Here is an 18,216-nt window from a genome sequence, read left to right on the forward strand (position 1 = left end):
AAACCCAGGCATTGATAGCAAATACCCTTTCTTTGATTGTATTCTTGTCCCTATAGTCTTAGGGGATTTAGTTTTAGACTCAAGGCCCTCTAGTCCATATTCACAGTGTGACTGTATGGACCATCTCTCTATAGTATACATTTTCCCTGGAAGCGAGTTTAGAAACAACTATTATAAACAAAAACAGGAAGCAAAACAAACAAGCAAATAACAATTTAGCACTGCAGAGGATGGGGGAGAGAAAATGCACTTCCCACACTACCTAAATGTTATAAATTTAAAAAGACCAGCAGAAAATGGCAAGGTTAGGATTTTCTAAACAGCAAACACCAACTGCTTTACTCATTCTGTTACTATAACTTCATTAAATATTTATTGAACACGATAAAGTACCAGAGATAAGCACTAAGGATGAAGAGGTGACTTATGCAAAGTCCTTACTTTCAAGGAATTCACAGTCTATGGAAGAACACTCATAAATTATAACACCATACCAGGACCATTGAGCTTGGGAGTGGGATGACCTCACCCATTGAGAACAATGCTTTTAAGCACAGGGATATGGCTCTGTGCTGACAAAAGACGAGTTGAAGATCAGCTGCACTTCTGGTTCTCCATTCAAACTGTAAGTTTAGGTAGAAAAGGGGTGCAGCTGAGCTTTGCGATTGATTCAGAATACAGCTGCTAAATCTAACTACAGTTCTTTTGGCACTGCTTACCAGGTTGGATTCTGCCTGGTGGTCAAAGGCTGCCAAATCCTAGATTTAAGACATTGCCTTTCCAAAGAAAAATAGCTATAACGAAAATAGCTTATGACTTACATAAATTTTAGTAATATAACACACACATTACCTTTAAAAAGGATGCTAGTATTTTGTTACATATGGACCATCACACTGACTTAAAATAGTTATTTCGTGCTGTCTTTTATCTTGTTTCCATAAGCTTTATAATTTTAATAGTACCCATCTGACTCTACCTAATGATACATTTTTTTGAAAACTTCTCCAAAAGAAACTTTCTCAACATTTTAATCATTTGACCTTACCTTTATGAACTTAAGGCACAACTTTCCTGAGCCTTGGTTTCATCAACTATAAAATGGGAACAATAAACTCCAAAACACCAGCTAGCGGTAAAGTTCAAATGAGATTAATATGTGTACAAGCTGAAGTTTAACTGAAAAATGGTCTCTACTTTAAATCTAAATGAGAAATCTTATAGCCTTGAAGCTTGACCCCAAGATGCTATAACCTGGAAAAGTGTTAAGACTAGGTAAATCTTTTCCCAGGATAAGAATGGCACGAAGAGGACAATGGGGAGGAGATAAAGGTAGTCGGCTGTGACGGAGTCCCTTACTGATATTCAATGCTGATTTGGCTCATCAGGCTAGTTTTCCTTAGCTCTTACCTTCCTGTCCTCTCACCCTGTTACTCACTTGGTTAAACACGTTGACCTTGCTGGATGAAGGGATACCACTCCTTTAGTGGAAAAAAGGTGGAAGGTCCTGAAATCCTGAGTGCCTTCATTTTAGAAAAAAGTTATGTGTTGACTGCAAGGACAGCATCTAAGGCAGCACATATGGAGTGTCTGGAGCCCAACTGAAGGCCAATAATTGATGATAATAAACAATAAGATATTTTCTATATGATACAGGCACATAAAACTACCCATTTACAAATATTTTAAAAATGCAGTCCACGTACATTTGGATAGACAGAACTGCCTAACTTCAAAGAAAAGACTGATAATGATTTTTTAAAATTAAGGTTAAAAAATCTATTCAACAATTTAAAAAATGTTGAATTGGACAGCGAATTAAAGTGATTGTCAAAATGTTTCACTGAATAAAACAAAATAATTGTGTCAGAGTTCCTTAACATTTTCAAATTTAATTGTATTGCTTAATATTGTCTGAAATCTGGGCTGGACATGGTGGCTCGTCCCTGTAATCCAAGCACTTTGGGAGGCAAAGGCAGGAGGATTGTTTAAGCCCAGGAGTTTGAGGCCAGCCTGGGCAACATAATGAGATGCCCCCATCTCTACAAAAAAAAAATGGAAAAATTAGCTGGGCATGGTAGCAAGCATCTGTAGTCCCAGTTTCTCAAGAGGCTAGGGCAGGCAGATCACTTGATCCTAGAAGTTCAAGGTTGAAGTGAGCTATGATTGTGCCACTGCACTCCAGCCTGAGTGACAGAGCAAGACTGCCTCCAAAAAATATACTGTCTGAAATATTTTATACATGGACAATTCCCAGTGGACAAATTTGTTGTTTGGCCACTTTCTGCATGTAGATCAGGTTATATACATCATTCTTTTTTAGCCATCGTCTATAATTTCTGACTTATTTACAAATTATTCAAATTGATTACATATTATATTTTAGGGCATATCATTCTCAGTTTTCCCCCAAAATATGCCAGAATGGTAATTAAGGAAACAGGCAAATGAATGTTTAACTTTGTTTAAACATGTACTGCAACACACATGATCATTTTGATAAAAATCAATGACTTTCAGTTTTGAGAAAGATTTATAAGTTAGCAAATCCAGAACATGAAGCAATACACCAAATAATTAAAGAAACCAACCTCAGTAATACAGATGTCTATTTTATTAAAAAAGTTACAAACAGGTGGACTGCAGGGTCGTCTTACAAAATGACAAGAATGAAATCTATTGGAAAAATTTTACTGTTACAAATCTTTATAGGTAATTGTTCAATGTTTGTACTTGTTATTTGAGATTTTACCTTTCACTGATAAAGTTACAGTACATTAGATCCATGATAATAGGTTACATTATTTTATTTGCAGAGCCCTACTGCAGTGATTTGAACAACTCCTAAACAGATGCCATAGTAAAGACAAGACATATATTGCATTTAATATTAATTTATTATCCTAATAAGCAACATGCAATCTATTGAGGAAGCTAAAATAACTTTTGGTCCCTTTTCTTAAAATGTGCTGGAGAAACCACCTTTAAAATCACTTTCCCCTGATTCCTGTGATTCTAAGTGAATTCAAGTCAAATTTGCTGCTGAGGTCAATGACAATGAACACTGTAATTTAGAGAGAGAGAGAGAGAGAAACAAGAACACAATCTATAGGAAAGAAACACTACAAAAAATCAAAATCTCTAGAAAATTTAAATCATGATGAATTATTTGATTCCTTTAGAATTTCACAAAGCCACAAAGCTAATAACAATGATCCATGATCACTTAACCTACTTTTAAATGAGTGTTTGGTTTTAAGTTTGGTATTAAAGTGCAAACTTAAATTAAGTATTCATTTCAAGCAGTTCATAAATAAGGAACAATGTTTCAATTGCCTCTATCTTTACAATCTCACCATAAAATTCAAAATTTAAGAATAAGAGTTCACTTTGAGGGAATTTGCTCAGGAATCAAATGCAACACGATTTAAAAAAAGGAAATCAAAGTTTAATCAATTTCTACTCAATAATTAATGGTCATGCTGACCAATAAATCACATGAATGTAGATACCACTTTATTTGAACATCACACACAATATAAATTTAAAATTGCCACACCCTTTCATAAACCATCACTGCATATATTAGAGCTTTCCTTGACAAAGTTATTGAGCTATTATTATAGATCAAAAGTATAGTTTTGGTTTTGTTTTGTTTTATTTTATTTAGAAGCATGTTCAAATGACTAAAGCTGGGCTCCTAAAATCGAGAACTTTGGTGCAGTAGATGAGCTGCAGTTACTAACTTCTGCAAAAAGCACACAACTAAAACCAAATAAAAACCCAACAATAAAATACTGTCAAACTTATACAATTTAAAAATCATTGCTAGAAAAAGCCCTCATTGTCACGATGTTAAAACTGAACCAAAATATTACTCTTCATAAGTTTCCTTTCTGATTCTATACCTGCGTTACTGTTAAAATGTTCAAGTATTCAGACAAAATGTGCTGATTAGGTAAACAACATGGAAGGCAATGGCTATTAGAAAGCACATTTGCAAAAATAAAAAATAGCCCAGAGACTTGGCGCTATTCTCCCTCCTGTTACACAGATTTTGTCTCTACTACGAACATGCTTCTTGAGAAATAACTAAAAAGCAATTGTGATAGTGCAAGAAAACTTTAACAAATATTGCTTTAAACTATTATTCAGAAAGACAAATATTAAGAACTAGAAAGTGTATATGATTTTATTTGAATTCAATTTTACATGTGCAGAAGTCTACTAGATGTCAATTACAAGCCGGATAGGCAAAGATGAGCTATCTCTGTTTAGGTATACAATTAATTTACCATGGATACAATATCCCTTTTCAAAGGCATTGCTAAATAGGTCATAACTAAATTTAGAACTTCACAGAAAGGAAAATGTTACTGCCGCAATTCAATGCTGTAAATGAGATTAACACATGTGAAAACCTAATGGAATTGAATGCTTAACTCTTCAACTAAATGCTCTACAGTCAATTTCAAATATCAATTGTAACTTTCAGAACATGTTAATTACCAAAAAAAACACAAACAAACAAACAAACACACACACATCACAAACTGCACTTGAAGAAAAGGGATATTCCATCCATACAGGTAAAATGTGATCTTTAGTTTCTTTTTACAACACTGCCACACGTAAACAAAGTCTCAAAGTATTAACCAATAATTTTAAAGGAGAAAGATTTTACAAATAGGATGAAGCACTGGTACGAGGTAATATACAGAAGTAACCATTTGTTTAAGGCTCAATTTTTTCTCCATTATAACTTTCTTTTAAAAGGCATTGAGTAGGTAATACTGAGTTTGAGTATTTAATAAATACAAGTCGAGAAACTGATTAAAGAAATCAATTAAAATATTAAAAATTAACCCTTGCATATTAGCCATCAATAAGAACTTAGAAAGCTATAAAAGGACTGATTGATAAAGAATAGATTTTAAACGTATGGTAAACGTGCTAAGCATTCCTGTTTAAGGTCGATGGATCTTGAAGGCCAAAGACCTTACACACTTAAATAGATGTATGGCAACATGCTGTAATAGAGACAGGTTTACCAAGGCTCAGTTCTGCAACCCAGGTTGTAAAGTTCTCCAAAGCAGCATCTGTGCAAATTTCCTCTGAGTTTTATCTGCAATTAAGATAAACATGTCATAAAAATGTAGAAATATATAGTTTAAAAAGAGAACACTGACAACAGATCTATATAGACAGCGAAGTGGTAACAGAAAAAAAAAAAAAAACAGAAACACAGAAGTGATGCACTGGATATAATGTACTTTGTGTGTGCATGTGTGTAGCTATCCTAGCTTATTTTTATAATATTATTATGCCTTGTACTTGTATTATACTTATGCAATATTTAAAATGTCCTTACTGGTTTAAATGATCTTACAGTATAAAAGTTGTTGCAAATGCTGCTTCTACTTTGAACTTGATCGCTTCACATTTTAACTGGAAATGGTATTGTTATCAAATGCATGCTAATTACGAGTTAATAGGCAGTATGTTAGACTTTTCCCAAATTTAGTTTCTTGAGAGACTAAAATGAGAAAATGTCATTCAGGCCAGGCACAGTGGTTCATGTCTGTAATCCCAGTACTCTGGAAGGCCAAGGTGGGAGGACTGCAGAAAGAAAAGAAAAGAAAGAGAAAAAAGGAAGGAAGGAAGGAAGGAAGGAAGGAAGGAAGGAAGGAAGGAAGGGACGGAGGGAGGGAGGGAGGGAGGGAATGCAATTCAATCAAGGTCTAAATATTGAGCACCTACTAGGTGCCTAGGTTAGGTCAGAAGCTAGGTGATAGCAGCAGTTCACATTTTTCACTTGGGTCTTCCGTTTTTGGGGGACATCCTCCCAACCACAGGATCTTCTTTTATGACTGGAATTCCTCATTCCCTGCTCTTATAGCTCACAGATTTCTGCCCTTCCAGCTAATACTAGGGAAAAAAAAATCTATCGTTCAGACAGACAGAGTGTCCTTCAATTGTGCTGAATCACCAAATAGCTTCTAGGGGAGTGGAGTTATGTTTGTTTGCAAACGCATGAGATAAAAAACGTTATCATAAAGCCAGAAACAAAAGTAGAACAGCAACTATGAAAGAATGCCAAGGGAAACCAGTTTATAATCATTTAAGGGCTCTACCAATGTTTATAAATGCATAATTTTGATTTCATTTGACAGCTACACTTCTATTAGTGTTCAAAGTGCCTGACATAGTGCTTTATTAGCAGCTATATCACAAAAATGATTATTATTAAAGGACATCACTCTGCTCATTATTGAAATTCTGCTACCCTAAACACATTAGGAAAAAACAGAACAAAAGTCTTCCTCTTTAGAAACTATTATAGAAACATTTTTCCAATTAAAAGACATTTTGCATTAAATTGTTAATTAGGACACCAGTTATTTAAGCTTGGGCATGTCCGGTTTCCTCATCGTTGAAAAACAGATAAAAATACTTTCTTCACAGGGTTGCTGTAAATTTGTTTTCCTTTTCCAACTATGTTATAAATTTCTAGAAGACTAGGATTGTACTTCTGATATCTAGACTAAGGACCTTTATATTTTTTTGGTCTAGCTGGAATTTCTATACTTACTTGAACACAACAGTATTTCATTACATATGCAGTATTCATAATGAATAAAAAGTATTCATTATGAATACTTTTTTGTAATTTAGACAAGACTTCCTTCAATTAGTTTGAATTAATGAATTTGCTATAAATTTTCATTTCCCTTTTTAAATCAAACAATTATAAAGATGTTGAGATTTTCAAAAATGATTATTTCTCTTAAATATTGAAGACCTGTTCAAGCATTCTGTAAAATCAAATTGAGAAAGTAGTTATTTATTTCTAGCCAAAATATTAATAATCAAATCATTTTACTAACCATAATCTATATTGAATAAAACATGATATATTAATCACCTCCCACCCTCTAAAAACCTGGGTAACATTTGGTCTATCCACATACACAGGATGACAATACTCCTGTGAAATCCTGAGTTAGGCTCAGTAATATTAACATTAGGCATACCTTTAAGCAAACAAAGTATTAATACTAGCTACTTTTCAAGAGAGTAATAAATTATAATTATCTGCAGTAATAAATCCTGAAGTAAAATGCTTGCATTAAACAAAAACAACAATCTCTTTCAGATTAGAATTGCAAGTGCAAATGTTCTTGCTCCACAGTGACAGCAAAATTTTCAATATACTAACACACTCATGTATGTAAAAATAAATCGCTGAAGGTTTAAAGGCAGCTGGTCAAACCAGTACTTTTTAACTTGTAGGATATCACATCCAAGCACATTGCAAAGGTATAACTTGCAGCTTTCAAGACAGAACCCAAGTTATCCTCGACCTCGCTCTCAGGTTTCCAGCAAGACATTCGACAAATCTTAACTCTGGAAGCTTCTATTCAAACTCTTACTTGTCTGGTTCTACTTTTTAGCTTTTCACTAATGCAATATTGTAGGAAAGTACAAAACAAAAAACACACACTAATCCAAATCTTTTGCTCAGGAAATTATGAAATAAATAGGGTCTGTCAAGTGGGGTAAATTGGTATATAAGAGTACCAAACACAGAACAAAAAGGAACAAAGATCATTATTTATGTCAGCCTGAAGAAAAAAAGGGGAATCTTGATTCAAGACTAGCACATCATTTCACATGGCAGCAGAATGCCTGGTATGTTAACAAAGGCTCCTGAAAGGCTTAGCAGTTTATGAACGTCTTTTTAGCTTAACTGGACTTAACTTATCTAAATACAATGGTATTTACTGGCACTGTCTCTCTCTCTCTCACACACACACACAAATATTAGCATGTAATCATAATCACTTTTAATTTTTTTCCAGTTTTAGGCATATGATATTCTTGGGATTTAACCAAAATACTTTTTTTGAAAACGAATTTCATGTTTAATTATCATTTTATATACAAGTTAAAAGTTAGTTGTATTAGCAAAACATCAGGCTGGAATTATAACTTTAATAAATCATTATTTTAATAATAATGTTAATAAATCATCAAAAGTGCTATTTTAATAAATCATTATTTTAATAATAATTTTAAGAAAACATTAAAATTATTATTTTAATAATAATTTAAATCTCAGAGACAGGATCTTGCTCTGTCATCCAGGTTGGAGTGCAGTAGTGCAATCACAGCTTACTGAAACCTGGAATTCCTGGGCTCAAGAGATCCTCCTACCCCAGCCTCTTGAACAGCTAGGACTACAGGCGCACACCACCACACTCAGCTAATTTTTTTATTTTTATTTTTTGTAGAGTCGGGGGGGGTCTCATTACATAGCCCAGGCTGGTCTTGAACTCCTGGCCTCAAGTGATCCTTCCACCTTGGCCTCCCAAAGTGCTGGGATGAGAGGTATGAGCCACTGCATCTGGTCTTAGGCTGGAATTCCTTTGATACAGGTTATGTTTTTGTTAAATATCTTTTGTTTTGTTTCTCTATCCTAATGCGCATAGTACTTATGAAGCTTACTGGGGTTGGAGTGGGAGGACTAGGTCTTTAAACGTGTTCACTGTCACCCATTAAACACAGAGAGCAAAAGCGGAACCTATGGCATAGAATCCTTGAATGGAGATGGAATCACACATGAAAGAAAGCAAGCTCACAAAATGTTTATGGTGAACCCAGGGTAGAAGGGATGGGATTAGCTATTTTTATGTACTAGATCTAAAATTTCTGAAAGTTTAAATTAATATGATGAGTTCAATTCTGAGATCTCAAATATTATAACCAAGTCCAGTGATAATAAACAGCAGTGTGAGCCCAATGATCCAATTCCAGTTGCTAGCTTTGAATTACACCAGGTAAGTTAGTACACCCCTCAACTCTAAATTGCTTTTTCTGAATTTGATATTCCTAAGATTGGCTAATCAAAAGAACTTGGGAGTATGTTTTTGATTGGATAACGTTTTTCTAACAGCTGACAGGACTTAAGTTTTTCTTACTGATACTATCTTTCTGAATTGTAGAATTCTGCTGAGAAGTAATCCCACGGGGACAATCTTTTCTGTAGTATGGCTAGAACACTTCCTTGGTGGCAATTCTCCAACTCCATGATGCAATTTTTGTTACTTCTACCGATGGTTCATTCTAAGCCAGAGAGGTAATGGAGTAAAACTGAATGGCTCATATGCATTTTATTCTGCAATAAAAGCCTAATCTTGAGGTTAAAAGGAAGCAATTAAAGAGGGAACAGATATACAAACAGTCATTCTAATCACCACACACCTCCAGATCTAGAGCAGATCTAACTAGGCACCTGTCCACTCTCAAGTCTCAAACCATGAACCAACCCTACAAATTCAGTGAAGGTCTGGGAGAATTAGGGGTAGCAGAAAGGGCAAGGTGGCTTTGTTTTTCCCTTTTACCCAAGGTTCGCTGAGGCGCTTTATGGTACATACCACCCCCAAAGCATGCTTCTTCCTCCATTCAACTCCTCTGCTCCACTTGGACTCACCATGTGAACTGGATGACAGATGAGCATTTTAAATAAGCCATTTTCCCCATTCAAAGTGATACGCAAATAGAGCAGTGGGAAAAAAAGAAGTATCTAACAAAACTATAACTTCTACAACAGAATTCCACTCCAGCGTTTTACTGATATTATTAATATTTACCTTGTATAGGAAATTATAAGTACATGATATGATTTGAGGATTCTTCTCCTCACATTTGCTAAAGCCCCAGCATACCATAAAAAATTAAAAACTAGGCTGGACGTGGTGGCTCACGCCTGTAATCCCAGCACTTTGGGAGGCCAAGGCGGGTGGATCACGAGGTCCAGAGTTCAAGACCAGCCTGGACAATATGGTGAAACCCCACCTCTACTGAAAATACAAAAATTAGCCGGGCTGGTGGTGGGCGCCTGTAGTCCCAGCTACTCAGGAGGCTGAGACAGGGAACTGCTTGAACCCAGGAGGCAGAGGTTGCAGTGAGCCAAGATTGTGCCACTGCACTCCAGCCTGTGTGACAGAGCAAGACTCCGTAAAAAAAAAAAAAAAAAAAAAAATTAAAAACTAAAATTAAAAGCTAAAAAAATTAAAAACCATTCTGATTCTACTTTTTTTATTTTAAAAAAACATGAAAATGTTAATCAATTCCACTGTATTTAGGAATAGTAAGTCTAGCTAGACTAAAATGATGTTCAAATATGGTTTAGCCTTTCAGTAGCCTTTGTTAGCATCCCAGGCATTCTGCTGCCATGTAAAATGATGTGCTAGTCTTGAACCGAGAATCCCCCTTTTTCTTCAGGCTGAAATACATAATGAACTGGGGCTGACATAAATAGTGATCTTTGTCCTTTCAGTTTGCTTCCCTGTGTTTGGTACTCTTATGCACCATTTACTCTAGTTGGGAGGACCTGTTCCATAGTACACTGAGAAAAATGGTATAAAATCTTACAGGAGACCTTCAAACCACAGTGAATAACACCCTTTCCCCCCATTTTCTTTCTTTATCACTTTCATCAATACTGGACTGACATAAAGGAATCCTTGAAAAATCATCTTTAAAACATTCTATTTGCCAAAAGGATATATCAAGCTGTCACATTTAAGAGACATCTTTACTGCACTTCCCCCCTTCCTATTAGGGAATCAACAGAATATTTTAGGATATGATTATGCTCCTTCTTGGCATTCTTTCTGTTTGAAAGTCAACACTGACACCTTCCACCCCCACCACCAATCCCCTCAAGTCCTACCCATCTTCAAAGCCTGATTCAAATGCTATTGCTACCAGTATCTCTAACTCAGTGGCTCTTAACTAAGGGCAATTTTTGTCCCCAGGGGGCATTTGGCAATTTCTGGAGATATTCTTGTCATAATGGGGGATTAGGAAGATGCTACTGTCATCTAGTGGGTAAAAGCTAGGGATGCTGCTAAACATCTGACAATGCACAGGACAGCCCCAAACAGCAAAGATCCCAGAATGTTAAGAAACTCTGTTCTAATTGGTTGTGATCCCCTGTTTCCCTGAACTCCCACAGGACAGTGATTTGCTTCTTTTATAGTATTACAAGATTATTAACAAAACATCGATCTTTCTCCACAAAAATATACCAAAACAGTGAACTGCCAATAATTTATACCAGCACAGAAGAGCTATGACATAGTGAAGGAAACCAGAACAGGGAGACAATGCTGACCTGAGTTTCCATTATACTGCTGCCATACAGCAAAAGAAGTCCCTTCAAAGCACTTGATCGTACGCTCCTCAGATCAGTAAAGAAATCAGGATGATGGCAGTGTATAAGGAATCTGGTTATGCTTCCAAACTTACACTAAAGTTACTAATGGGAGGGTAAAAGGTGAGGAAACAATCCTGGGAGCCATGCAGATAAACAGGTGTTAGGCAAGAGACCAGTGACCCAAATTGAAAGGTGTTAAGACATAAATGTGAGGAATTATCAGAAGCAATTCTTAGAGCATTAATAAATTTTCCCTCTCAGTTAAAAAACAACCAATTAACAACAGTAACAGTGTTTCTGATTTACATCCTATTATTTCTAACTTGGACAAGGTACTCTTCTAAATATTAGGGACAAACATTTCTCAAATCACCTTTACCTGTCAAAATTTGACATTCAATTTAGATCTGGATCTAACAGATTTCAAAGCTCCATGACTCAAGCTATAGTATTCAAAATCCACCATCTATTTTCTTTTCTTTTCAGGTAAATGGTGAACAAGGACAACCACAAATTTTACTAGCCTCAGATTAGAGATTCCCATATATGGGAATCAGTTCAATTTTATTTGATGTCAGGAAAAACAACAACAACAACAACAACCCTGCATATAGTGCACTTTGTTCTAAAAGATCTTGGTCAGGGAGTTCCCCTTAGTATTTTTAGAAATTCAGCTTATTGGGTATTTTATTTCAAGGCTAACATCTTCATTTATATATTCTGCTTACAAAAACAAGCAAAAACCTACACACTATAAAAAACCCACTACTATAAAAATGAATTATAGGTATTAATAATAATTTCCATTTTTAGTATGTTAATTAACCAAAAATATATAGTTGGCTTGAGATACTAAAAAAAACTATGTACTCATTCCTGTAGGTAACCAAATAGGTTAAATATAATTCAGATCACAAAAAGTTACCAAATGAAATAAACTCAGAAATGATTCAGAAGAAAAGAGGTTCAAAAATAGCTTTAGAAATTATTCACCTGCCAATTTGGCTGAGACAGCTGGCTCTTGACATGTGTGAGACCAATTTTATTCAGTTAACCTCCTATAGCTGTCTACATTAATGATGGAAGGAAAACTGAGAACATTTCGTGGGAGTTGATTAATTTTTAAAAAGATGATAAAACTAACACAAAATGTATATGGACACTTACATCATCTGCCCAGTAAGTGTCAGATAGAAAAATAGAGCAAAACAGTAAAGATGCAATCACCACACAGAACTTGCTCAAATGTGAAGCTGGCTTACAATTTAAGGAGAGAGATTACAGCAGCAAGAATATGGGACTTGATCCATAAGCCTCTCCCCTCCTCAAAAGACTATAATGCAAGTGCGATGCTATCAACCAAACATAAGCTGGACTATGGTCTGAAAAGTGACTTTATAAAATAATAGATGTAGCTAGACATAAGAAAATAAATGAGTTTTCATCATATTCTGGTATGCGAAAGGATGATGAGTGAAAGCATTTTAAATAAAGCATTGTTGTCATCCTTCATTTTCAAAGATGACATTATCTGACAGGAGACCTTGTCTGAAAAGATAAATTAGGGACCGTTAGTCTTTTCTCCAGGGAGCATACACAAAGCCAGACCCTTGATTAGGAATCATTGCTCCAATCTGAAATGCCTGTTGCCATTTGCAACACTGCCTCCTAGACTCGAGGTCAGCCTTGGCTCAGGAAGATCAATTTCATTCCTGATACTGCCAGGCTAGTCTGGCATTTGCTGCGGTTTCTCAGTCATTCACAATATTGGCTGTTCTATCTTATTATCTAAGTGTTACTGTCTAAGTGAGACTATTTGCTCAATTACAATCTAGACTAAAAGATCATGACATGAATAATCTTGTTTTAAATGCTTCGTAGGTTTTACATAACCTTACTTTTAAAAAAAGTATGAGTTTTAAAAAAACTCATTCATTTAAAAAACTTGTAAGTTATCATTTAACTCAGTGAAAGGCCTGAAGGTTTGTTACTGTTCCTATTAATCTCTTTTTTTTTTTTTTTGAGATGGAGTCTCGCTCTGTCGCCCGGACTGGAGTGCAGTGGCCGATCTCAGCTCACTGCAAGCTCCGCCTTCCGGGTTTACGCCATTCTCCTGCCTCAGCCTCCGGAGTAGCTGGGACTACAGGTGCCCGCCACCTCGCCCGGCTAGTTTTTTTTTTTTTTGTATTTTTTAGTAGAGACGGGGTTTCACCATGTTAGCTAGGATGGTCTCGATCTCCTGACCTCGTGATTCGCCCGTCTCGGCCTCCCAAAGTGCTGGGATTACAGGCTTGAGCCACCGCGCCCGGCCGTTCCTATTAATCTCATAATTTATTAAACTGAATAAATTTTTTTAATGCATGAACTGTTCCTTCTAACACATCACAGATAATTCAACCAGATTATCGTTTGGACTGTATATTTATAATGAAGTCAGGGTACATTGTGGCACTACAATTTGTTATTATCAGAGGTCACTTAAGTCCCTCAAGTGTTAGGTACAGATGAATTTGATTAAATAATTGTATTGTTAATCAAGCACGTGGTGATTAGTAAACTGGTGATTTTAATTGCAGCAATTTGCTTGCTCAGGACATAAAAACATAAAAGTATAGAAAATACCACAAAACTTCTGAAATTATTACTGAGTGCTCTCCTGTGCATTTTGGATGCTAAATCAGAAGAAAAGGGAAAAAGTGTGTTATGGTTTAACTCAACTCAAAGAAATGTTACCAATAAAGCAGAGAAGGAAGAACAATAACTCACTTAAAATCTTGGTGATGGCAATATAAGCAATTTTTTACCTCTGCTTTGCTTATCTGCATTTAAAAAAATTTTCTTCATTGAATGTTGACTATTTTGTGTGATGGAAAATGTTATTTTAAAAATAAAGAAATTTAAGACAGTGCCATGTGTATTAACACTAACCAGCTTTTTGTTATATTTGATCAAAAAACAAAACACTACCTGATTCACACAGTTCCATCAAAAACTAACCTGCTCGGTATGGCCATGATTGAGGTTATCTTTTTTACTGGACGACGCAAGTTGTACAACACTGATCTTGCTTCTCGGGCAGGGATGAATAGTTCATTTGCCTGACGATCTCAGCAAAAAGTTCATCCACCATTGATTTACTTTTTGCCGATGTCTCCATGAAAGGACAGCCCCATTCTTGAGCCAGAGCTCTGCCTTCTGAAGACATAACCTCTCTTTCTGGTTCCAGATCCACTTTATTTCCTACTAGGATTAGTGGGACTTTTTCATATCTCTTCACTCTGACAATTTGATCTCTCATTGGCTTGATATCCTATTCAAGCAATCACAAAGAGAAAGAAAAACATTATGTTGTTTGTAAAACCATAACAGAAATATTACAGTATTACAAAAAGTCATACCTCAGTGAGTATACAAAGCTGAATCCAAAATGAAATCACACCTAAACAGAGAAAACGTCATCATTTTGTCCACAGAAGAACTAGATAATTTCCACAGACTCTACCTGCTAGGTTTGTCAGGAATATAAAATATGGGTTGCACACTAACCTTGACTCATATAATCACTTTTACCCACCCCTAGTCTATACTGATTTAAAAAGCAAGTTTCCAAATGATTAATCCATTCGTACATAAGGATGTTTGGCCATCTCCCTAAACCTGCCTGCTTGTCATCACTCCTTGTAACACCTGTTATCCTAGCACAGGATTGCAGCATCTATGCATTCCTAGCCATGTAGCAAGAGGGCTTGAGTGAAAGTGTTTTAAGTGGGAACAAAAATCACTCTGTAATGCCTAGAAGAAAAGAGTTACAACCAGATGGATATACTTAAATGTTTTATTTTAAACTGAATGGTATGCATTTATTTCAGTAAAATCAAACACCTTAAAATACACTTAAATTCGCTAGAAACTACTGTAACAGTTAGCAACTCCTGGGAAGGACAGTGCAAGGGGAGTCTGGGTGGGAAGAAGACAGTTTTTTTTTTTTTTTTTTTTTTTTTTGCCTGTGTTTGTTTTTTACTGCTTGATTGTTCCCCCATGCGTATTACTTTTTCCAAGTAGTTACAACGAATTACAAAACATAAGAGCGTTAGCAATCCTCCAGTAGCATCAATTTTGGGAGGTGGGGGCAAGTATTGATTTAAGACAATATTATAGATTTAATTATAAAAATCACCATTTTTTGTAATATTTCATAATTTTAAAAGTTTGCCTTAAATAGAAAATGTATGCTTAATTGGAAGTCACAGTAAGCACAGAATATTCACATGTGGGTCTACGGGAAAGCAAGGGACTGTGAAAATCTATAAAAATATAGTTATTTGATATTTACATCAATTTGGTTTGATCATTTATCAACTCAGTCTTCTAGGTCATGCTTATTTCCCGTTGTCTTTATGGAAACATAAATTCAGCTGAAAATCCAAACTTATGACATTTGGGCTCAAAGGAGTTTACATCTCCACTGAAATAATGGCACAGTTTTTCACTCCCAATTCATGTCTATAACAGAAATGGATATAACAGAAATCTTATGAAACACCCTTCAAAAGACTCTCAGGCTCCAGAGAGTAAGCTGATAGAATAACAAATCTCCTGAGGATCCTTTAGGGAAAATAATGCCTGTCAAACAGCACCTTTAGTACTTTGGTACTTTCTGGGGGAAAATGCTTTTATGATACTATTGTTTGGGAATTTACGCCCACATTAAGTGAATTTAGTTTGGTCTCAATAGCTTTGATTTATTTCCCCAGAATTTATCATCTTAAAAAAAAAAAATCTCTGAAGTTGTTCTATCAGGTTACTGGGAAAGTTCACTATAGTACTTTAATTTAAAATACCAAAGAAAGTGGAATTAGCACATTGTATTGGATAAAGCACTTAAGGTCTCTTAAGTAAGCTACATTAAGTGCATACCTTTAAATGCAGAAAAAATATATCCATTTCCTAAATCAATGGAGGTCAATATAATGGGTCAATATGAGGTTATTTATTTTCAAGGAATAAATAGAAACATACATCGCATCTCCTAAAATAACGTTAAACCTTCAGTCTGTTTCCCAGTGAAGGACAAGACAGATTTTCTAAGAGATGGGACCACATCCAGTTTGGCCACCCAGCCGGAGTAAGAAATCTGCACTTGTTCAGTGTTCCCAGACCCACGTATTTTCTGTAAATACAGGCAGTTACCAGAAACAATTTGGATCAACTGCAGAAAAGGAGTCATTCCTGATTTTTGTTGGTTATTAATTCTAGGTACTAGTCTTTTCTATTAGTAACTTTCCTTCCTACTACACGCCCCAAGTAATTAAGTAAAATGCCTAGAAGGCAGGTCTTGAGTTCTTCATTTTGCAACACTAAGATTTATGAATCTAGTTGAGAAACTTGAGAGAGAAGGGGAGGGCGGCGGGAGGGGGTGTTGCGGGGTGGGAGGGGAAGGTGTGGGTGGGACAGACAGAGAGGACTTATCTGTGCAACAGATAATCGGCTCCAAATAATTTTTTCAAAGTGCTCTATTTACCCGAGATTATTTGTTGGATGTTTTGTTGAGTAAGTTAATCAATACTTGTTGAATTGAGCAAGCAACTTCAGAAGGTTATATTCCAGGCGAAATATACACAGACTGACATTTTTTTCACTTTTCTTTCACTTAAAAATAGCTTTAAAATATTTGTTGACGCTTGTTACTTTACTACGCTCTATAGAAACAACCCGATAGTCTTCCACGCCTGGAGTAACCTCAAAAATGCGTCATGTCTAACTTTCAAAAGCAAAACACTGTCATTAATGCACGTTTCAAGCAACCCAGAAGTCGATGTCGGATTACCACACCCCCTTCTAACAAATTACAAGACTTGGTTTGGTTACCTGAAAAGACTGTTGATTAACCAGGCTATAAACCAGGATGAAACCTTGGCCGTTTTTGATGTAGAGATCTCTCATGGAGGCAAACTGCTCAGTTCCTGCGGTGTCCAGAATTTCCAGCACGGAGGGGGAAGAGTCCACTTCGATCTCTTTGCGGTAGAAATCTTCAATGGTGGGGTCATATTTCTCAATGAAAGTCCCAGTGACAAACTGCACAGTAAGGGCAGATTTGCCAACCCCTCCGCTCCCTAACACCACTACCTTGTATTCCCTCATGAGTCTCACCTTCACCAACTCCTACCAGAGAGGGGGAAAGATCACCCCGCTAGCTGCGGCGCGGCTAGACTACGCGGAAGGTGGGCGGAAATCTGCGAACTGGGGAGGAGAGTGCAGAGGAGCAGAGGGCCCAACCGGGGAAGAAGAGGAAGTTACAGGAGGGGGAGGGGAAAGAGCGTAGAGTCAGGGAGGGTGGGGAAGGGATGGTAATGCCCTTCCTATAGGAACTGCGGCCCGAGCAGGGGGCGTGGGGAGGAGGGCGAGTCTGGGAAAAGCCCGGCTAGGGTGACGAGGAGGCGCGTGCCCCCGGGAAGGAAAGGGTGGGGGCCGCGACGAGGGGACCCCGCGGCGAGGCGGACGTCAGAGTAGCCCGCAGCCCAGCCCGCACCCCTCCCCCGCCCTTCACACAAAGGGGCCCAGGGACCCCGCTTCCTGCTCGCGCAGCCCAGCCGGCCCAGGCCTGCGGGCTCCGTTCCAGTTACTGCTGCCCGGGCGGGTTTCTGGGTCCCGGCTCCCGCGGGGGTCGTCCGGCCTGTGAAGGGGAGAAGGATGCACATTACCCGGCTGACCCCCGCCCCGAACCTGCGGCGCCGGCCGCCGCCTCCCCCGGCTCCCACCCGGATCAGGCTACCGCCGCTTACCCCGCCGTCCGCACCCGCCCGGCCGCCGGGGAGGCTCTGTCAGGCCAAGGCCATGGCCACCCGCTGGCTCCTCTGTCTCTCCTCTGCCCCAGCGCTGCTGCTCGCGGCGGGGAAAGGGGCGGGGGCCGTCCGGCGGCGGCCGCAGGGGCTCTAGGCAAACCCACCTCTTTTTTTCTCACCCACCCCCCACCCCCCCAGCACACACCCGGA

The 18,216-nt window shown here is 37.5% G+C and overlaps 1 protein-coding gene across 1 annotated transcript; it reads right to left on the minus strand.

Annotated features, from left to right (window-relative positions):
- Positions 1 to 2,592: 2,592 nt before the first annotated feature.
- On the minus strand, positions 2,593 to 18,194 carry RAP2C (RAP2C, member of RAS oncogene family). The gene is made up of 4 exons (XM_011958251.1): positions 18,007 to 18,194; positions 17,093 to 17,897; positions 14,222 to 14,534; positions 2,593 to 5,125 (listed from the first exon to the last, which is right to left on the minus strand). The coding sequence occupies exons 2-3, from the start codon at positions 17,363 to 17,365 to the stop codon at positions 14,256 to 14,258; spliced, it is 552 nt and encodes a 183-aa protein (XP_011813641.1). The 5' UTR covers positions 17,366 to 17,897; positions 18,007 to 18,194; the 3' UTR covers positions 2,593 to 5,125; positions 14,222 to 14,255.
- Between the last annotated feature and the right edge of the window lie 22 nt (positions 18,195 to 18,216).

The sequence above is a fragment of the Colobus angolensis genome, unplaced genomic scaffold (assembly GCF_000951035.1).
Source record: "Colobus angolensis palliatus isolate OR3802 unplaced genomic scaffold, Cang.pa_1.0 Scaffold463, whole genome shotgun sequence".
Classification (NCBI taxonomy): Eukaryota; Metazoa; Chordata; class Mammalia; order Primates; family Cercopithecidae; genus Colobus; species Colobus angolensis.